This window comes from Panicum virgatum, chromosome 5K (assembly GCF_016808335.1).
Source record: "Panicum virgatum strain AP13 chromosome 5K, P.virgatum_v5, whole genome shotgun sequence".
Taxonomy (NCBI): domain Eukaryota; kingdom Viridiplantae; phylum Streptophyta; class Magnoliopsida; order Poales; family Poaceae; genus Panicum; species Panicum virgatum.
Genome location: NC_053140.1, coordinates 43,877,745 through 43,893,994, shown reverse-complemented (window position 1 = coordinate 43,893,994; position 16,250 = coordinate 43,877,745). Strand labels below are relative to the sequence as shown.

Sequence of the window (16,250 nt, the reverse complement as noted above, 5' to 3'; positions counted from 1 at the left end):
CTATCTCACTCTGACAAGTGACAGACACATTTTTTTTGAGCCCGTGACAAGCATATATTAAACTGTTCTCGTAAGACTATTTGACATGCTATAGGAGTCTAACTTGCTGCCAGCGCCAAATGTACCTACACATCGTAAGAGATAAATTAAGCCATTGACCGTCTCCAGTTTAGTAAAAACAGCTAGCTTTCAGTAATACAAGCAAACTGATATACCACCATTCATAAATAAGCCATGACTTGCTGGTACTTTGTAATTCTTAATATTATCATTATTCCAACAGAAATATGTGGCTTCTTTCTAGAAAGCAAACAAATAAGTTCTGCAGCCAAGCTTGTCATATCATGCTACTGCATAAAACATAATTTACTCTAATTAAATGGAATGGAAACCTCAATAAATTTGGACAAATAACCAGACCGTAGCATATGAACTTAATATATGTTATATCAACATATTGATCAGATTTCGCGAAAAATATATTAATCAGATGAAAGGATTAAGAAAAGAAGAGTATTTTCCTGATGTATATTGTCGAGCATGAGAACAATATAGGATGAAGATAATACACAAACTGATCAAAGGAGCAGATGATTTAAAACTGAATCATAGGAGCACAGGGTAGTTATGCATGACCTTGTCCACGGCGACAAAAAGCTTCAGGATTGTGGCCTTCCTCGAACTCCCTGTTCAGTGCGTCCCTGTACGAATGTGTTGAACAACAGCAAATATAGCTCATGCATTATATCTGTAATGAAGGACTCCAGGCTTAGCTCAGGCATTATATCGAACACCCAGTGAGCGCGTAGTGTCCAGCCATGGCACCCTGCCATGCCCACGGGCCACGGACGCTCAGATGGTCCTGAGTTGGCTGCGGCAATGGTCCGGTCCAGGTGCTGCTTGGCGGTGTGAGCCATGGTGCAGGGACGCTGTGTACGGCACGCACGTATTGAACAAATATTCTATATTGTATATTTAAACATATAGAGATTAGTTAAAAATTCATCTGCACCCAATCATATTTCAAACATCTGATATCTCAATGTACTTTCACAAATCGGTAGCTTGGACACTGTAAAAATGTAAAAAATTGGCAGAAGCAAGTTAACATTCTCAAGAGTATAAGACACAGATACTGTACATAGGAGAAGAACAAGCAAACTTTAAGTGTATGAAATCTTCTTCTCATCTCATTTTTGTTAAGTGGTGTTTCAAGCACTTGCATGTAACGCTGGCCTCTCTTTCTCAGAGCAAGTGGTAGACTTGATCATCTGAATGCTTATTTGCTGAGAAGTTCATATCTGAATCATCCAAACCTCTTCCATAGCCAAACTTCTGGGCACCATCATACATCCCTGGTACTTGAAATATTTAGATATCTACTGTTGCAATACTGCATTGCCAGCACAAATGTTAGATAAATACACAACATTAGCTAAACTACCATATTGTTTGCCATGCCTACTCAGTTAACATATCAAAAATATTTTCTTTTCATGGATTCCTAAAAGGTTCTTGATCTGGCATAGGTGAATAAAATAAGTTATTACTCTAGCAAGTAGTAGCGGAAGTGTTGGTCCAAAAACAAATGGTAGGTCTCGAATGTCAGCTGCCTCCAAGCAATCGGCAGACATAGACATGAAATTTGTTGCATGCACTTACAGGCAACATGAGAGCAGCAGCATAATTATATAGTCGAGGACTCAATTCATGCAAGATTAGGCCACTGATATCCCACCTCTATTACTGGCCTTAACTGAAAACAAACAAAACTCAGTAAATTGTGATAACAAGTTTGATATCTGGAGCACCCAATTTGTACCAAGACGAAGTTAACTCATAGACAGACTTAAAAGGGAGAAGCATCAGCATATTAACAGTTAGTGCCAACAGCGAACTGATCATACATCAGTTGGTTAGGTCTCTTGTGGTGGAACCTACCCACCCGGGTTCAAGCCCTCGACTTGGCACGGGTGCTCGCATTTTTCTGGATTTATTCCAGAATTTTCCGGCGTTATGCGTTAAGTGATAAGCGACGTTCCCGTCGACAACGAGACGCTAATGGTGACTTCGGGAATCTCCAGATCTGCCGGTCCAGTCCTTCGGAGGTGCTCATAAGGGTAGGATTTGCGTACGTGTGTTCATAGGGGTGAGTGTGCGTGCGTATTGTGAGCGTCTGCGTTGTACTGTACTAAAAAAATAAATAGTGCCAACATGAAACTCTCTCTCTCTCCGCGATGGAGCGCGCCCACGCTGCCTCGCCCATTGTTGCGCCCTTCTTAATCTTCAGCGGCGCCGTCTAGACACCCATGGCGTATTCGGCCGCGGCGGTGGGGAGGTTGTTGTCTAGACAGTCTGAGAGACGGGATCCACTCATGCACTGATAATCTCTTCCACTACCTCCCCTCGGGGTCCGCAGTTGATTTCTTTTATTTGATTTGCGCACGCTGCCATGGTGGAGGAGGATTCTTATCTTTGGGCATGGCCCCTGGTTCCCTGGGATAGGAGGGAGCGAGACAGCGAGTAGAAAGGCCAGCGATGGAGGTAGAAAAGAGGGATGTTTTTTTATTTTACTTTTCCTATCCTAGATATGCTGAGATTGTTTTGATTTGCTTGTTTTTTGGATGTTGATTTAGCTTAAAAAACAGAGGATCCCATTGGATACTTAGGTGTGGAGTGGATGGAGATTTAGCGTCACAATTTAACACCCATTTAGCAAAGAGTTTCGAAATAGGCAACGCCGATTCAAGAAAGCGCCGCCGCGAAATTCGTCTGAGCCCAAGACGAGCGGAGAGGAGATGTCGCGTTTCCATCCTCACCCTCCCCGACCCGGGTGGGGCGGCGGCGACACCCTCCGCTTTCCCGTCGACTCGACGGTGAGGGGCTTCCGACGAGCCTATTCGGCGTCACGCTTCCCCATTGACAGGCTCGAGAAGGATGCTGTAAAGTTGAAGGACACGCCGATCCAATTTCACTGGTGCTCGGCGGTTACGAGGGATGAGTCCATCTCATCGGCAGCAAGCCCTCGCCCGCCGGAGCTCGCCGGATGCGCGGGAACTTTCGACCCACATCGTTCGGGTTTTGGGAAGAATCCTGTCACCCCCATGAAGGTAAGATCACCTCCTCCCTCGCGGGTAGTTGAGGGTATTTTGGGCACACATCCTATGACGCGTGGCACACAGCCAGTGCAGGATTCCACGGAGGTGAGCCTGGAGACGGGTGATGGGATCTCGATTCGAGATCTGGATCTGTCGACTCGACCCGATCCTACTTTTCCATCCCCACTCCCCCTTTCTCCTCCGAAATTCCATGGCTGCATCGCTAGGTTTGTAGGGTTCTTCCTCAAGAGGAAACCGAAGACATCCTCTCCACCAAAATCCTACGCGCAAGCAGTTCGGGTCAACTTGAATCATACCACGATGGCCCCTCCCACTGCAAATCGTGGAGGGGGACGCAGAGATGGTTTTGGTGCAGGGCGTATGGGGCGCGGTATGGGTCGTACTGAGGCCCGTGGCAATGTCTGGCAGAGGGTGGGCGGTCGCGGCAGAGATCCCTCTGCTGGTGATTCGATCCCTAAAGGAGAAGGCACTCGGGATCTGGATCATCCTGGTACCCACTCTGGCCAATCACGTGGTGGAAGTTCTTCCAACGCCAATTGGGATAGAGCTGCAGGTGCAAGAGATAAAGATCACTCTCAGGAAAGTCGTTCAAAGTGGGGGCATCGTGATGAAATGATTGAGCCCAGGCAGGAATCTTCAGCAAATCTCAATCAACAGCGTTCTAAAGAGGCAGAGCAAGTCCCACCTAAACAGTCCGAGGTATCTGACTCTCAACTCCACCCTCCCAAATTAGGCCGTTCTTTCTGTGGATTAAAGAATCATGTGTTTGAAGAGTGTAAGAGGAAAACTGTCTGTGAACTATGTGGGTATAATAATCACAAATCTTTTGACTGCAAGAAAGAACCATTATGGAATTTCGGCCCTGAGTTATGTGCTGCTCAGGTGCCAGATCAGAGTTTTTTCTTTATTGATGAACACATTGATCACAAAGCTGCAAAAGAAAGAGCTAGCATTGCCTTGATTACAGTGGTTAAGGGGACAATGAATGCTAAAGAAATTGAACAAGAGTTTCAGAATGTGTCCAGCACTGAACACTGGAGGTGGAGTGCAAAATAGATTGCAGATAACAAGTTTTGCATGCGTTTTCCTACTGCAAAGATGGTCCTGGACTATAGTAACTTCATGCTTGGTAAAAAGAATTCTGAGACTCAAATGATTGTGGAACCATGGTCTTCCTCTGTTGGTGCAAAAGGAAGGCTTCAGCAAGCTTGGTTCAAAGTGAAAGGTATCCCTGTTGATCTGTCTATCAGGACAATTGCAAAGGTGGGAGGTCTAGTGGGAAAAACCTTGGAAATTGATGAAAGCACAAGATTTAAACTGGATTTTGTGAGAGTGAAAATTGCTTGCCGAGATGTCTATGAAGTCCCTGAGTCTGCAGAGGGAAATCTTGGTCTCAACATCTTTGACTTTTTCTTTGAACTTGAGGAATCAGAGCACATGAAAAAAGAAACTAAAAAAGGCTTTGTGGAGGTGTCTGGTGCTGAGGGGCAACCAAGTGCCAAAAAAATGAAGATGGCTCCTGAGGGTCAATCTTCTGGTAAAGGGCAAAATGTGGTCAACCCTGTTCTCCAAAATTATGGAAGTGGTGATAAAGGAATCCAATCTGTTAGTTTTACCCCAGTTCAATCAAAGTTCTCTTACTCTGCTCCTAGGAAGATTGGCAGTACTAAATCTCTCCCCAGTTCTATAATTAACACTTTGGAGACTGCTCCTCAAACTGACATTGAAGATGAGGCCATTCCTGCTGCTACGTATCAACCTGGTGGTGAATTGAGTGAGGATGATGACTCTGCTAGCAGTGAAGACTTTGAGAAGTCTGTGCATCAGATGCTAGATAAAGGAAAAAACATCTCATCCAATACAAGAACTGAGATATGGAACATGGTTCTTGATCAGAGTGTCGTCCCGGCCACCAAGTCACCTTTTCCTGATACTCTCCAAAATGCTAAATCTGTTGTAGAAGAGGGCAAGGTTGAGGGGGAGAATCTTGATCTGTCTAAGCTGATTAACCCGTGTGATATGATGAGGAACCAAAGAGAAGACAGGAGGTGGAGTCAGAGAATCCAACAAAAGCCACAGGAGGGAGCCTCACCTGGATCCATCAAGTTGAAGGAGAAAGCCAAGAAAATATCTCTCTCAGGTAACAACACCCTAAACTCTAACTCCTTCTCTATTCTTGCTGATGATGATCTTGTTGAAAGAATAGTGAATCTGGGAGTGCCTCCTCCTGATTCTACTTATGATACTGTTGATTTATTGAAAGACCTTGAGTTAACTAGAATTCTGCTTAATAAAAAGAATTAGGAAGCTGTAGAGAAACCTGTTAGTGAAAACCCACAACAAATTGATGATAGTGAAATTATTATTCTTAATTCTGACACTTTAGAATGGAAGGATGATGAGTCCATTGCCAGTGATGATTTTGTGACTGTCACCCCCAAAAGAAATAGGAGGCCACCAAAAAGGCTCCATTTCTATTGCTCCCAAAAAGAAAAGGAAGAAGGGTTCAAACAAGGAAAAACCTTGTCAAAACCCTCAGAGTGCTAACCCAAATAAGGGAGACTCTGGCTCCTCTAAACCCTCCTCTTTTCTACATAATTCTACTGTTATCAAATGAAAGGGCTTTTTTGGAATTGTAGAGGCATCAAGAAAAAAGGTGTCTCTTCTTTCCTTAGAAACTTAATCATGGAACACAAATTTCACATCTTAGGCTTGCAAGAAACTATGCAAGCTGATATAGATAACTCTATTTTAAGGCAGTTTGATCCTTCCCAGGCCTATCTATGGAAGTGGGTCCCTTCCAAAGGGAAATCAGGGGGACTTTTGAGTGGAATAAGGCTGGAATTCTTGGATGTTGGGTCTTTTAGAGAAGGAAAGTACATCTTACAACTTAATCTCTGGGACAAGTCTAGAAAAATTAAATGGAACTTCCTGAATATTTATGGGTCTGCCCATGACGAACACAAATCTGAATTTCTGGCTGAGCTGGCTTCCTTCTGTGGTGATTGCCAGGAACCTTACATTGCTGGAGGGGATTATAACATAATCAGGTCCTCTGATGAGAAAAATAAACCGTCCCCCCTCTCCAGATACTCTAAAACTTTCAACTCCATCATTGATTGTTATGATATTTTGGACCTGGGCATGTCTGGTGGAAAGTTTACATGGTCCAACAATCAATCACCTCCCACTCTTGAAAGATTAGACAGAATTCTAATCAGTAAGAGTTGGGAAGATAATTTTCCAAGAGCCATGGTGTTTAAACTCCCTAGAGAAGTCTCTGATCACAGCCCACTCATTTTTACTACTTTTCAGCAGCAGCCCCTGAATAGGCTCTCTTTCAAATTTGAGCTTTCTTGGCTCAAAGACCCTAATTTCCTAACTCTGGTCCATGATATCTGGGCCAAGCCTTGTCATGCATACTGTGCATTTGACAGAATACAGGCTAAATTGAAAAGATTCAAACAATTTTTCAAAGGATGGGGTTTTAATAGGCAGGGTGAGCAAAGGAAAATGAAAGCTGCCCTGCAAAAAGAGTTGTTATCTCTGGAAACAATGGAAGAAGTTCAGGCTTTAGACCTAACACAATTACATAGGAAAATGTGGGTACAAAAAAGAATCTTGGAAATTCTTGAGGAAGAGGAACTTTATTGGTTTCGTAGATCTGATCAGAATTGGCTACTCAAGGGGGATAACAACACTGACTTTTTCCATAGAGTTGCAAATGGCAGAAAAAGGAAAAACACCATAATATCCCTTTTAGATGGAGATAATCTCATTGAAGGTGATAGCAACCTGGTGAAACATGCCACTGATTTTTATAAGACACTTTTTGGACCTGCACCTGGTAACATGCTGCCTTTAAATGGTGATCTTTGGGACAATGGAGAGAAGGTGGATGTGCTGGACAATGAGGAGCTCACTAAGCATTTTTCTGAAAAAGAAATTAAGTTTGCCTTATTTCAGATGGAGAAGAATAAGGCTGCTGGCCCTGATAAAATCCCAATTGAGTTTTACCAACATTGTTGGGATATTATCAAAGAGGATATTTTGGAAATGTTTGGGGACTTTCACTCTGGAAAATTAGATGTGAGCAGATTGAATTATGGAATTATTACCCTGTTGCCAAAAGTTCAAGAAGCTGAAAAAATACAGCAATATCGACCTATCTGCCTTCTTAACTGTCTCTATAAGTGGATTACCAAAGTACTCACTTTGAGGCTTGAACCCCTGGCTGAGAAATTGATTCTGATTAACCAAACAGCTTTCATGAAGGGGAGAGATATAATGAATGGAATCATGGCTTTACATGAGATCCTGCATGAAACTAAAAAGAATAAGGAAGTGGGTCTGGTTCTCAAGCTTGATTTTGAGAAAGCATATGATAAGGTTTGTTGGGAATTTCTTTTTAATTATCTCAAGATAAGAGGTTTTTCTGACACTTGGTGTGACTGGATCAAGAGAGTTGTTTCCGGTGGAACTATAAGTATCAGAGTGAATGACCAATCTGGGCCCTATTTTGTGAGTCACAAAGGAGTACGCCAGGGTGACCCTCTCTCTCCCATTTTGTTCAATTTTGCTGCTTATTATCTGACAAGAATGGTCAGACACGCCCAAAGAAATGGGATGCTGACTGGCTTGGCTGACAATCTAATTCCCTCTGGGGTGGCCATCTTGCAATATGCAGATGACACCATTGTTTGCTTAAAGGAGAGTTTGGACAATGCCAGAAATATAAAGCTGCTGTTGTATATATATGAGCTTATGTCTGGTCTAAAGATCAACTTTTCCAAGAGTGAAGTGCTTCTTCTCAATGGTGATGATAATCTCAGCTTAAGATATGCTGAGCTTTTTAATTGTCAGATTGGTTCCTTCCCTATTAGATATTTGGGAGTCCCTGTCAGTCCAAGTAGGCTACATATTAAGGACTGGACCATGCTAGAAGAGAAGAATGACAAGAAGTTAGCCATATGGAAAGGGAAATCTCTTTCCATAGCTGGAAGAACTACTTTGATTAACTTCCATAGCTGGAAGAACTACTTTGATTAACTCTAGTCTGTCTAATTCTTTTGTCTATCACATGTCCATATACCTCCTACCAAAAACCACAACTGGCAGACTAGATAGACAGAGAAGAACCTTCTTTTGGCAGGGTGGTAGTCACCAAAGGAAATACCACTTAGTCAGATGGGAGATCATCAACAAGAGCAAAAAGTATGGTGGTCTGGGAATCAAAAACATTCAATTAATGAATATTAACCTATTATGTAAGTGGTGGTGGAAGCTGGAAACTGGGACTGGTCTGTGGCAGGAGATTGTTAAGATGAAGTACATGCAGGGTGAGACTGTTAGCTCTGTGAAGCACAGACTTAACAACTCACCTGTGTGGAATGATCTGCTGAAAATAAAGCCTATCTACTTGATGGGTAGATCTCTGGTAGCCAAAAATGGGAGAAAGACCTCCCTTTGGCTGGACTCTTGGCTACATAATAGACCACTAAGCTTCTTCGCCCCTGTCCTTTTTGACCTTTGTTGTGAGAAGAATATCTCTGTACACAGTTTCTTAGCTAAACAGGGCCAGCTTCATTTCAGTAGATGGCTTCCTCATGTTCTTTTTGAACAATGGCTGGGAATAATTAACTCAGTTTACAATCACCCTTTTGTGAACAGTGAAGACACTCCAGTTTGGGCGTGGAATAAAAATAAGATTTTTTCTTCTCAGTCAGTGTACAACTTCCTGACTAAAGAAAACTCAAGAAAGCATTTCAAACATGTCTGGAAAGCTAAAATCCCTTATAAAATAAAAATTTTCTTGTGGCTTGTTGAGAACAATGCAATTCTGACAAAGGACAACCTGATCAAAAGGCACTAGACAGGCAGTCCCACCTGTCATTTCTGTCTCACTGATGAATCTATTGAGCATCTTTTCTTCCAATGTCCTGTTGCCAGGGTAACCTGGGGGATTATTGGAATTTGCCTTGGAGCCACTGATATTCCTGCAAATTTACATCAGTATAAACTCTGGATTAAAAAGCGGTTGCCTGGTGGGACTTTATCTACACCAGTGGTTGTGCAGCAGTATGCTGGGCCATCTGGAAATGTAGGAATAAGGCATGCTTCGAGAAGAAAGTCATAAAGAACCCGTTGCCTATCTTAACCCATGTTTGTTCCTTATTATCTTATTGGACAGGTCTCTACAATTCTGAAACACAAGGGAAGATCCTGGAGGGAGTTCAAGCTCTGCTAACCTGCGCTCACAAGATGATGGCCCGCCAACCGTCCCGGTCAAGCACTGCCAGGATCCTCCCCTCTCCCTCCGACGATGAACAAGAGGATGGTGATCAGAACTGAAGTGGCGTCTTCCTCTCGTCTCTCTTTGCAGTCTTGTGAACTTGGTGTTAAAACGTGTGGTGTAATATTCCGACTGGGGTACTGCTGCGACCTAGGAAGCCTGGGTCTTAACTTTGCAGTGCTTCCTGATCTGACTCAGATTAGGTAGCCCCCCTCCTTTCCTCCCCTTCTTCTTTTGTCCCATCAGTCTGGCTCTTGATACTCTGTACTGTGGAATTTCCGTTGCTGTAATGGAAATGGGGGAGTGCCTCGTGTCGAAAAAGAAAAAAATTTAGCAAAGAGTTTCAATTGCTTCAATTTGCTTACCTCTGCAGAGGTACTGTGAAGCATTTGCATTTATATTAAAAACAAGTTGTGCTCGATTTGTAACTATTTGTGCCTGTTGGTAGATATTCTTTCTCACGCTGAATTTTATTCCTAGCTACTAATCCCGCGAGGTAGCTGCTGCCATGGTGGGCATGTTCTTTTATATGAGACTTTTTTTTGCATGCTTTTTAATCAAGGTGATATTAATCAAAGGTGACATTTTTGGCTGAGGTAACCTTTCTTGCTTATTCTTTTTCTTTATATATGCCTAGCAACGCTATAAGCAACGAGATATTGCAATCTCAAAGTATGTGTGAAAGATGTTGAATAAACATTTGATTCTATTACATTTGTTCTATGAATATAGCACATGTGATCTGTAGTTTTCTTAAACACGTGCGTGCCGCACGTGCTTCGGTGAATAATGCTTTCGAGAGCGATGTGACACACGTAGGTCACACTTCCTCAAAATTCATGAAGGCACATGACACAATAATTGACAATTAATTCTTTTTGGTGAATGCTTGGTGTTCCTGGAACATGGACATGTCCTCTACTAGATTCTTTGTCTTAGAAGTAGAATGGGTACTGTTCACCCATCGTCACATCATGAATTCATGATCAGCTTAATAATTAGGAATGGATTCGTTCCAAAACGAAAACATGAATTATAATTTGGGATGAAAGGAGTATCAGCTAAGCAAAATCAGTCGTTCTCATTTGCAAAAGTGAGGAATGGGAGATGTGGGCAAGTAGTTTCTTCGGAGAAACAGCAGGATGATTGGCAAGTAGTTTCTCATTTATCGAATGCACAAACATCAGACTGAAGATGCGGTGGCATTTGACTTCTCTTGAGAGGGAGCTCGGACGCCGCGGCCGTGGAGGACGATCTTGGGCGTGGCGCCATCCACCTGCGGGAGCGTCCGAGAGAGAGAGAGGGCGCGTGGTAGGCCGGCGGGTAGGGTAACGATCGGTGAGAAAAATAAATTGATTTTGGCAAAAATATTCTCCAACATGCGATTTTTATGGGTTTACCCTCTCTCTCAACTCCCTCCAACCGGACAAGTGGGTCTAGTGTGAGGGGTTAGATGCACGTGCGACACGCACGTGAACGTGATTAGACACAAGCTTCCTGTCTCTTCTTCATAAGCTAGTTCAGAGGGATTTTCCATCATATTCTCGCAAGGTGAGGAGGCACCGCGTGGGGATTCTTGCAAGAGGAACACCCCCGTGAATATGAGCTCGTCCGGCGGGAATACCTCTCCTCTCAGTCCCCGTCATCATTGTCGCCGCTGTTGTTGTAGAGATTGTTGACCTCAGTGCGCCTGTCGCTCCACGGGCGCTGGCCCGTGATTGCCGCCGAAACCAGAGGAGCCCCGGGTCGGCACGGCGCGCCACCCTAATAAGCGCAAGGTACTCCTCCGTTCACAGGGCCTGGAGCTTCGCGAGCCGTTCGCAAGGCTCGATCTGACCTTAGCAAGATTGGCTTGCACGTCGGCGAGCTTGGAGGGGTATGAGCAGGCGGGTAAGCAAAATATTCGGTAAGAAAAATCAATTTTTTTGCATAAACATTCAATACGATTTCTATATTATAGAAAAATAATAGGTCAAATCAGCCACATTATGCAAAAAGAAAAAAATTCAGAAACATAGACATTGTGTGACAAAATGAAAAAAGATGCTTACCCCAACCTGGAATATAGACATACAATTTGATGATAATCACTGTCACAAAAATCATGGGAATCCAGTCAAGAGTTAGATGAAATTTATAGCAAAAAGCTACGACATCAATTGACTTAGATCAATCTCAGTGGAAGTGTCATAAGAATATTATGGATATTAAATTTATTAACATATACTAATAATATGAGAAAAGAAAAAAAAATATCATAAACAGTTTTTAAAATTTCAGTCTAGGTAGTTTTGTGTCGATGACACTCGGAGCTAGTGGATATCTAACGGACCAAAAGCATATCAATTGAACAAAAAACAAAGCAGGTCTTGTCGATGGGATCGCGGGATTGGCACCACCGCTGGCCACCTCTGTGCACCTGACATCCGCCCGTAGGCAGCTCGTGGAGGCAGCAGCGGGGTCGTTATCGGAGATCGTAGCAGGAGGCGGCGGAACTCGGCGGCTAATGCAGGGACGCAGGGCGCTCCCGGGTGGGCGTACCCGTACTCTTGCGCGGCACGGCAGAGGAGCGCGCCGACTCGCCCAGCAGCTCAGCGCACACGGCGAAGTGCTCGATGGGCCACCCTCCTCGCCGACATACACAGGGATGTGGCCCTCCGGCACCCCCTTGCCCTTCTTCGTTTGGAGCTGGCGGTGCGTCGCGGCCGGGGCGCCGTCCTCGACAGAGAGACGCCTCAGGAGGCAACGGCCGGTGAGCCGGAGCTGGAAGGAAGAGTTCTTGAAGTGGAGGCCGATGGGGGAGGTCAGAGGAATTCGAGGACCAAGATCTTAATGGGCAGAACAAATCAGCGGGTACAATACAGGTAAGATGCGGACGCGATGACAAAAACAATTGCTTTTTGATAAACATCTCCTAACTCGCAGGTGGGTCCAGCGTGAGAGGTACAATGGAATATGGTGGATCCAATTTAGGTGAGAAATATTTTCAATTATTTTCGATTTTTTTAATATAGATAGATTGATTGAACCTGTACCTGATTACGAACAAAGGTGTGGAAAAAAAATGTTTGGATCATATAATGTAACCCAAGAAAGCAACAGAGCTTGGCTTGGAGAAGTGATTCTCTGTTGCTTTGGATCACACAATGCCAAGCTATTCTATCCAGGGTTTTTTTTCCCAACCGGACACCCCAAACCGGAGCACTCCGGTTCCGGTAAACCGGACCGGTTTCACCGGAAACCGGTCAAATCCCAGTGCAAATTCAAATCGTCCGGCGCATTTGCGAACCGACCGGTTTGACCGGTATACCATCCGGTTTGGCCGGTATACCGGTCGGTTTGACTGGTAACCGGTCAAATTCAATTTTTTTTCTTTTTTGGTTTAAATTCAAATGCCCGCAAAGTATACTAAATAAATATTTGTATAACATATTTTAGTCTAAATGAACCCTTCAACCCTCTTTTGTACTACTTTTACATTGTATTTGTATAATTTGTATGCACGTTTTTTTTAACTTCAAATCACCGCAAACTATACTAAATGAACGAATTTTTGAGAAAATTTGACACCATTAGGTTTCTCGCACCTCGAAGTATTTTTAGGAATTTTTAGGAATTTTTTATTTTTTGAATTTAAATTTAAATTTTGAATTTGGGTCGGTTTGGTACCGGCTCAAACCGGAACCGGGCCGGTTTGACCAGACAAAAGCAGCCGATCGGAAAAGCCCGGCCTTAAATGCCAGCAAAACACTTTTGCAGCTGTCTCCAGCAGCGTAGGAGAAGCGCGACCCAAATCCAAAATGGGTCACGTAGTAGACACATACAGTGTTTTGCCTGCCGCAAGGTGCGGCCGGGGCGGGCCCGCGGCGGCGCGTCGAGGTGCGGCAGGCCCGTGGCGGCACGGCCGGGGCCCCCGGCCGGGCGGCGAGGTGCGGCGTTCCATGGAGGCGGTGCCATGGCAGTGGACGGGAGGAGATTTGGGTTCTCTGATTTGCCTTTCATGTTGGAGAATGGCAAGTTTTGGGTGGGGATCCTTTGCTTGTGTGCATGACCCAAACCAGAGAATAGATATCCTGGTCTTGTTTGGTTCCCACTAGGACCTAGCGTGCATGTTTTTCGAGATAAGAATCTCGCATGTATAGAATATTAAATGAAGTCTATTTGCGAAACCTTTTTAGGAATGAGTGTAACTTTTCGCGACAAATTTAATGACGGTAATTAATCGATGATTGACTACAATAATACTATAGTAACCATCCTCTAATCACGCGGTCAAAGACCTCATTAGATTCTTCAGGGTTCCTAGCGCAGGGATTTTAAAATTGGTTTTGTAAACTGACTTTGTTTGAAACCGTAATAAGCGGTCAAAATATTACTATTCCTAGTACCAGAACAAACCAAACAGGGCCCCTATTTGGGTTCTCATTGTTGGAGAGTCTAAGAGACCTCTGCACACGCAACTGCTGTGCATTGTACAGAAGTTTAAGTTCAGTAATACGTAACTGCTGGCAATCTGTTCCTGAAGTTTGAAATATATTGCAACAATCCTAAGCAACTAGGGTCATTTTGATAAAAAAATGTCAGGGTATAAAGTAAAAGAAAATATCCCTTTTGTAGTTACCGCATTCAGAAAGGAAGCAACGTGTTATCCAGCCTCATACCTTGTCCCTCGTAACTAGTAAAATGGTTGCGATGGATATTTAACCATTTGCACAATGGCAGGGCAGTAATAGGATTATGCGTCTGCTCAAAAAAGAAAAAAAAGTAATAGGATTATGCGTACTGATATATTTTTCTCCAGCTGAGGAAATCTGGACAGATCAGATGACAGCTATATTTTAAATTTTCCGATCTGAAGTTTTACAACAGCGAGGTGAACAATAACAGAAGCAGGGGAGAACTGGCCACTCTAGTTGCGGCTTCTAGTACAGAGCAAGCACATAAACATAGAAGATGATACAAAAAGTATAAACAGACCACTTGAATGGAGAGAACTTGTCAAGCAATTGAGATCCGTGGAATAACATGTCGCCCAAAATTGGTGAGCTTTGATGAAAAGCTTCCACTAATCCATGACAATGATTTCTCAAGAATCCTAGGCAACAGGTTCGGCATTTGGAACATACCAGCCACGGAGTATCTCAATGGCCTTCTTCCTCCTTGCCAATCTGGACTTGCGATGGTTCCCAGTGTTCCTGTGCAGGGCACCAACTTGCACTGTCTTGTCGATTGCTTTGTACGCCTCAGAGATCATTTTCTCTATTTCAATTATTTCTTCAGGCTGGGCATCAACTTTCTTCCTAAGCTTTTCAAGTGCTCTGAAGACCTAATGAAAGCGTAACAACTTATGATTCTTTTTAAAGCAAAACAGTATTGAATGCTGTAGGAGAGTGGGATTTCATATCCCATCCCCATCAGCCTTTTCATGTTATACAACTTATCACAACAACAGAAAACAACTATAATTCAGTCGCAGCAAACCAAGGAATAAAACTCACTAATTAGGTCTCTCCTTTTTCTTGAGCTGTTGCCTTTTTTAATGGCAATGATTCATACAATATTACCTTGTAATTGAATAGCAAACTATTTACTTCCACATATATATTCAAATAATGAGCTGACATTTTAATATTTCAATTAACACCAATAGTGTTTAACTCTGCAAATGCATAGTCTAAGAAATTCTTGTGCATTTCTCCATGCTCTTCAATCCATACACATTAACACATGATATATACCGGCTAACAGCCAAACTGCCTAAGTAAACCAAAATTCCCAATTACTTAACGAACAACAAGCTCAGCAATCGAATTGGTCCTGCGTTTCACAAATCGAGTCCATCTAACAAGCTGATTTTTCAAGACAAAGCTAACTCAGAAAAAGGTACCAATACTGCAATCTTGGCAGTTACCGGTGCGCTTCCAAAACTAAACTCCCTTTCTAACTGCGCAGTGCCACTTAAGCTATTCTATCACACAATGCGGTTAAATTGCTGGCGAAATTATAAGCAGCAAGGGGAGAAGAATGCAGCCGCCGCCACTAGGCGTCGGTCAGCTACCTTCTTCATCCTGGTGCGCATCTCAGCCTTGCGCGCGTGGTTGCGGATGCGGTGCTTCTCGTTCTGGCGCTCCCTCTTCGCGACCGAGTCAGGCCGCCGGCCGGTCGCGGCCTCGCACACCACCTCCAGCCCCCGCCGTCTCAACCTCCCCGCCGACGACGTCGACGCCGCGGCCCAGGCCCCGTACACGCCTGAAAGAATCACGCGCAGCAAGAACACCGATGAGGCAACGCAGAGACATTGCTGAGGAAGGGAAACCAAAAGCGCGCCTGAGCCGTACCATGTGGGGAGGCGAAGGGGAGGGAGGCCGAGAGGCGGGCACGTGGGGAGAGGGTGCGAAGGGAGAGGGTGGTGGGGAGCCGGGTGGGGGAAGGGAGCGAGGCGGAGAGGGAGGAGAGCGAGAATAGCGGGGAGGTAGAGGTGGCGGCCATGGCTGCGCTGGGAGGCGGCCGAGCTGCTGCTCGTGCTCGTGCAGGCGGTGTTATCTTATCCGGGAGGAGTTGGTACTGCGGGTGGGGTATGGTGGTCAGGCCGAGGAGTTCGAAGGCGGAGGTTTGCTTTTACGCAAACGAAACGCGAATACGGTTCATCTTATTCCCTAGCATGATTGCATTGTATGAACAGTGAGGAAGTAACGTGTATTCTAACCGAGACAGGTGGACATCTTTTTCCTCTTTGATTCCGCGATCCAACTTATCTTAATTACATAATCCACCGATACGGCGATACCTCTCCACTAGTTTTTTCACTTTGGATCTAAGTTTTGTCTCATAGTACATTG

The 16,250-nt window shown here is 44.1% G+C and overlaps 1 protein-coding gene and 1 long non-coding RNA gene across 2 annotated transcripts; one reads left to right on the top strand and one right to left on the bottom strand.

Moving 5' to 3' along the window:
* Positions 1-939: 939 nt before the first annotated feature.
* On the top strand, positions 940-1,429 carry LOC120710699. The gene is made up of 2 exons (XR_005689986.1): positions 940-1,169; positions 1,250-1,429. It is a non-coding gene; the product is annotated as an uncharacterized LOC120710699 (long non-coding RNA).
* A 12,784-nt stretch (positions 1,430-14,213) lies between these two features.
* LOC120707606 (30S ribosomal protein S20, chloroplastic-like) lies at positions 14,214-16,027 on the bottom strand. Its single transcript, XM_039992537.1, has 3 exons — positions 15,750-16,027; positions 15,470-15,660; positions 14,214-14,737 (listed from the first exon to the last, which is right to left on the bottom strand). Exons 1-3 carry the CDS (start codon positions 15,898-15,900, stop codon positions 14,507-14,509), a joined length of 573 nt encoding a protein of 190 aa, XP_039848471.1. The 5' UTR covers positions 15,901-16,027; the 3' UTR covers positions 14,214-14,506.
* Positions 16,028-16,250: the final 223 nt, after the last annotated feature.

What these genes read in the sequence shown, in the direction of transcription:
- LOC120707606 (XM_039992537.1), bottom strand. Translation starts at nt 15,900, where the DNA reads ATGGCCGCCACCTCTACCTCCCCGCTATTCTCGCTCTCCTCCCTCTCC. An exon ending in CCCCTTCGCCTCCCCACATG is followed by an intron (nt 15,661 to 15,749) that starts GTACGGCTCAGG and finishes TGATTCTTTCAG; the next exon opens with GCGTGTACGGGGCCTGGGCC. An exon ending in TGCGCACCAGGATGAAGAAG is followed by an intron (nt 14,738 to 15,469) that starts GTAGCTGACCGA and finishes CGCTTTCATTAG; the next exon opens with GTCTTCAGAGCACTTGAAAA.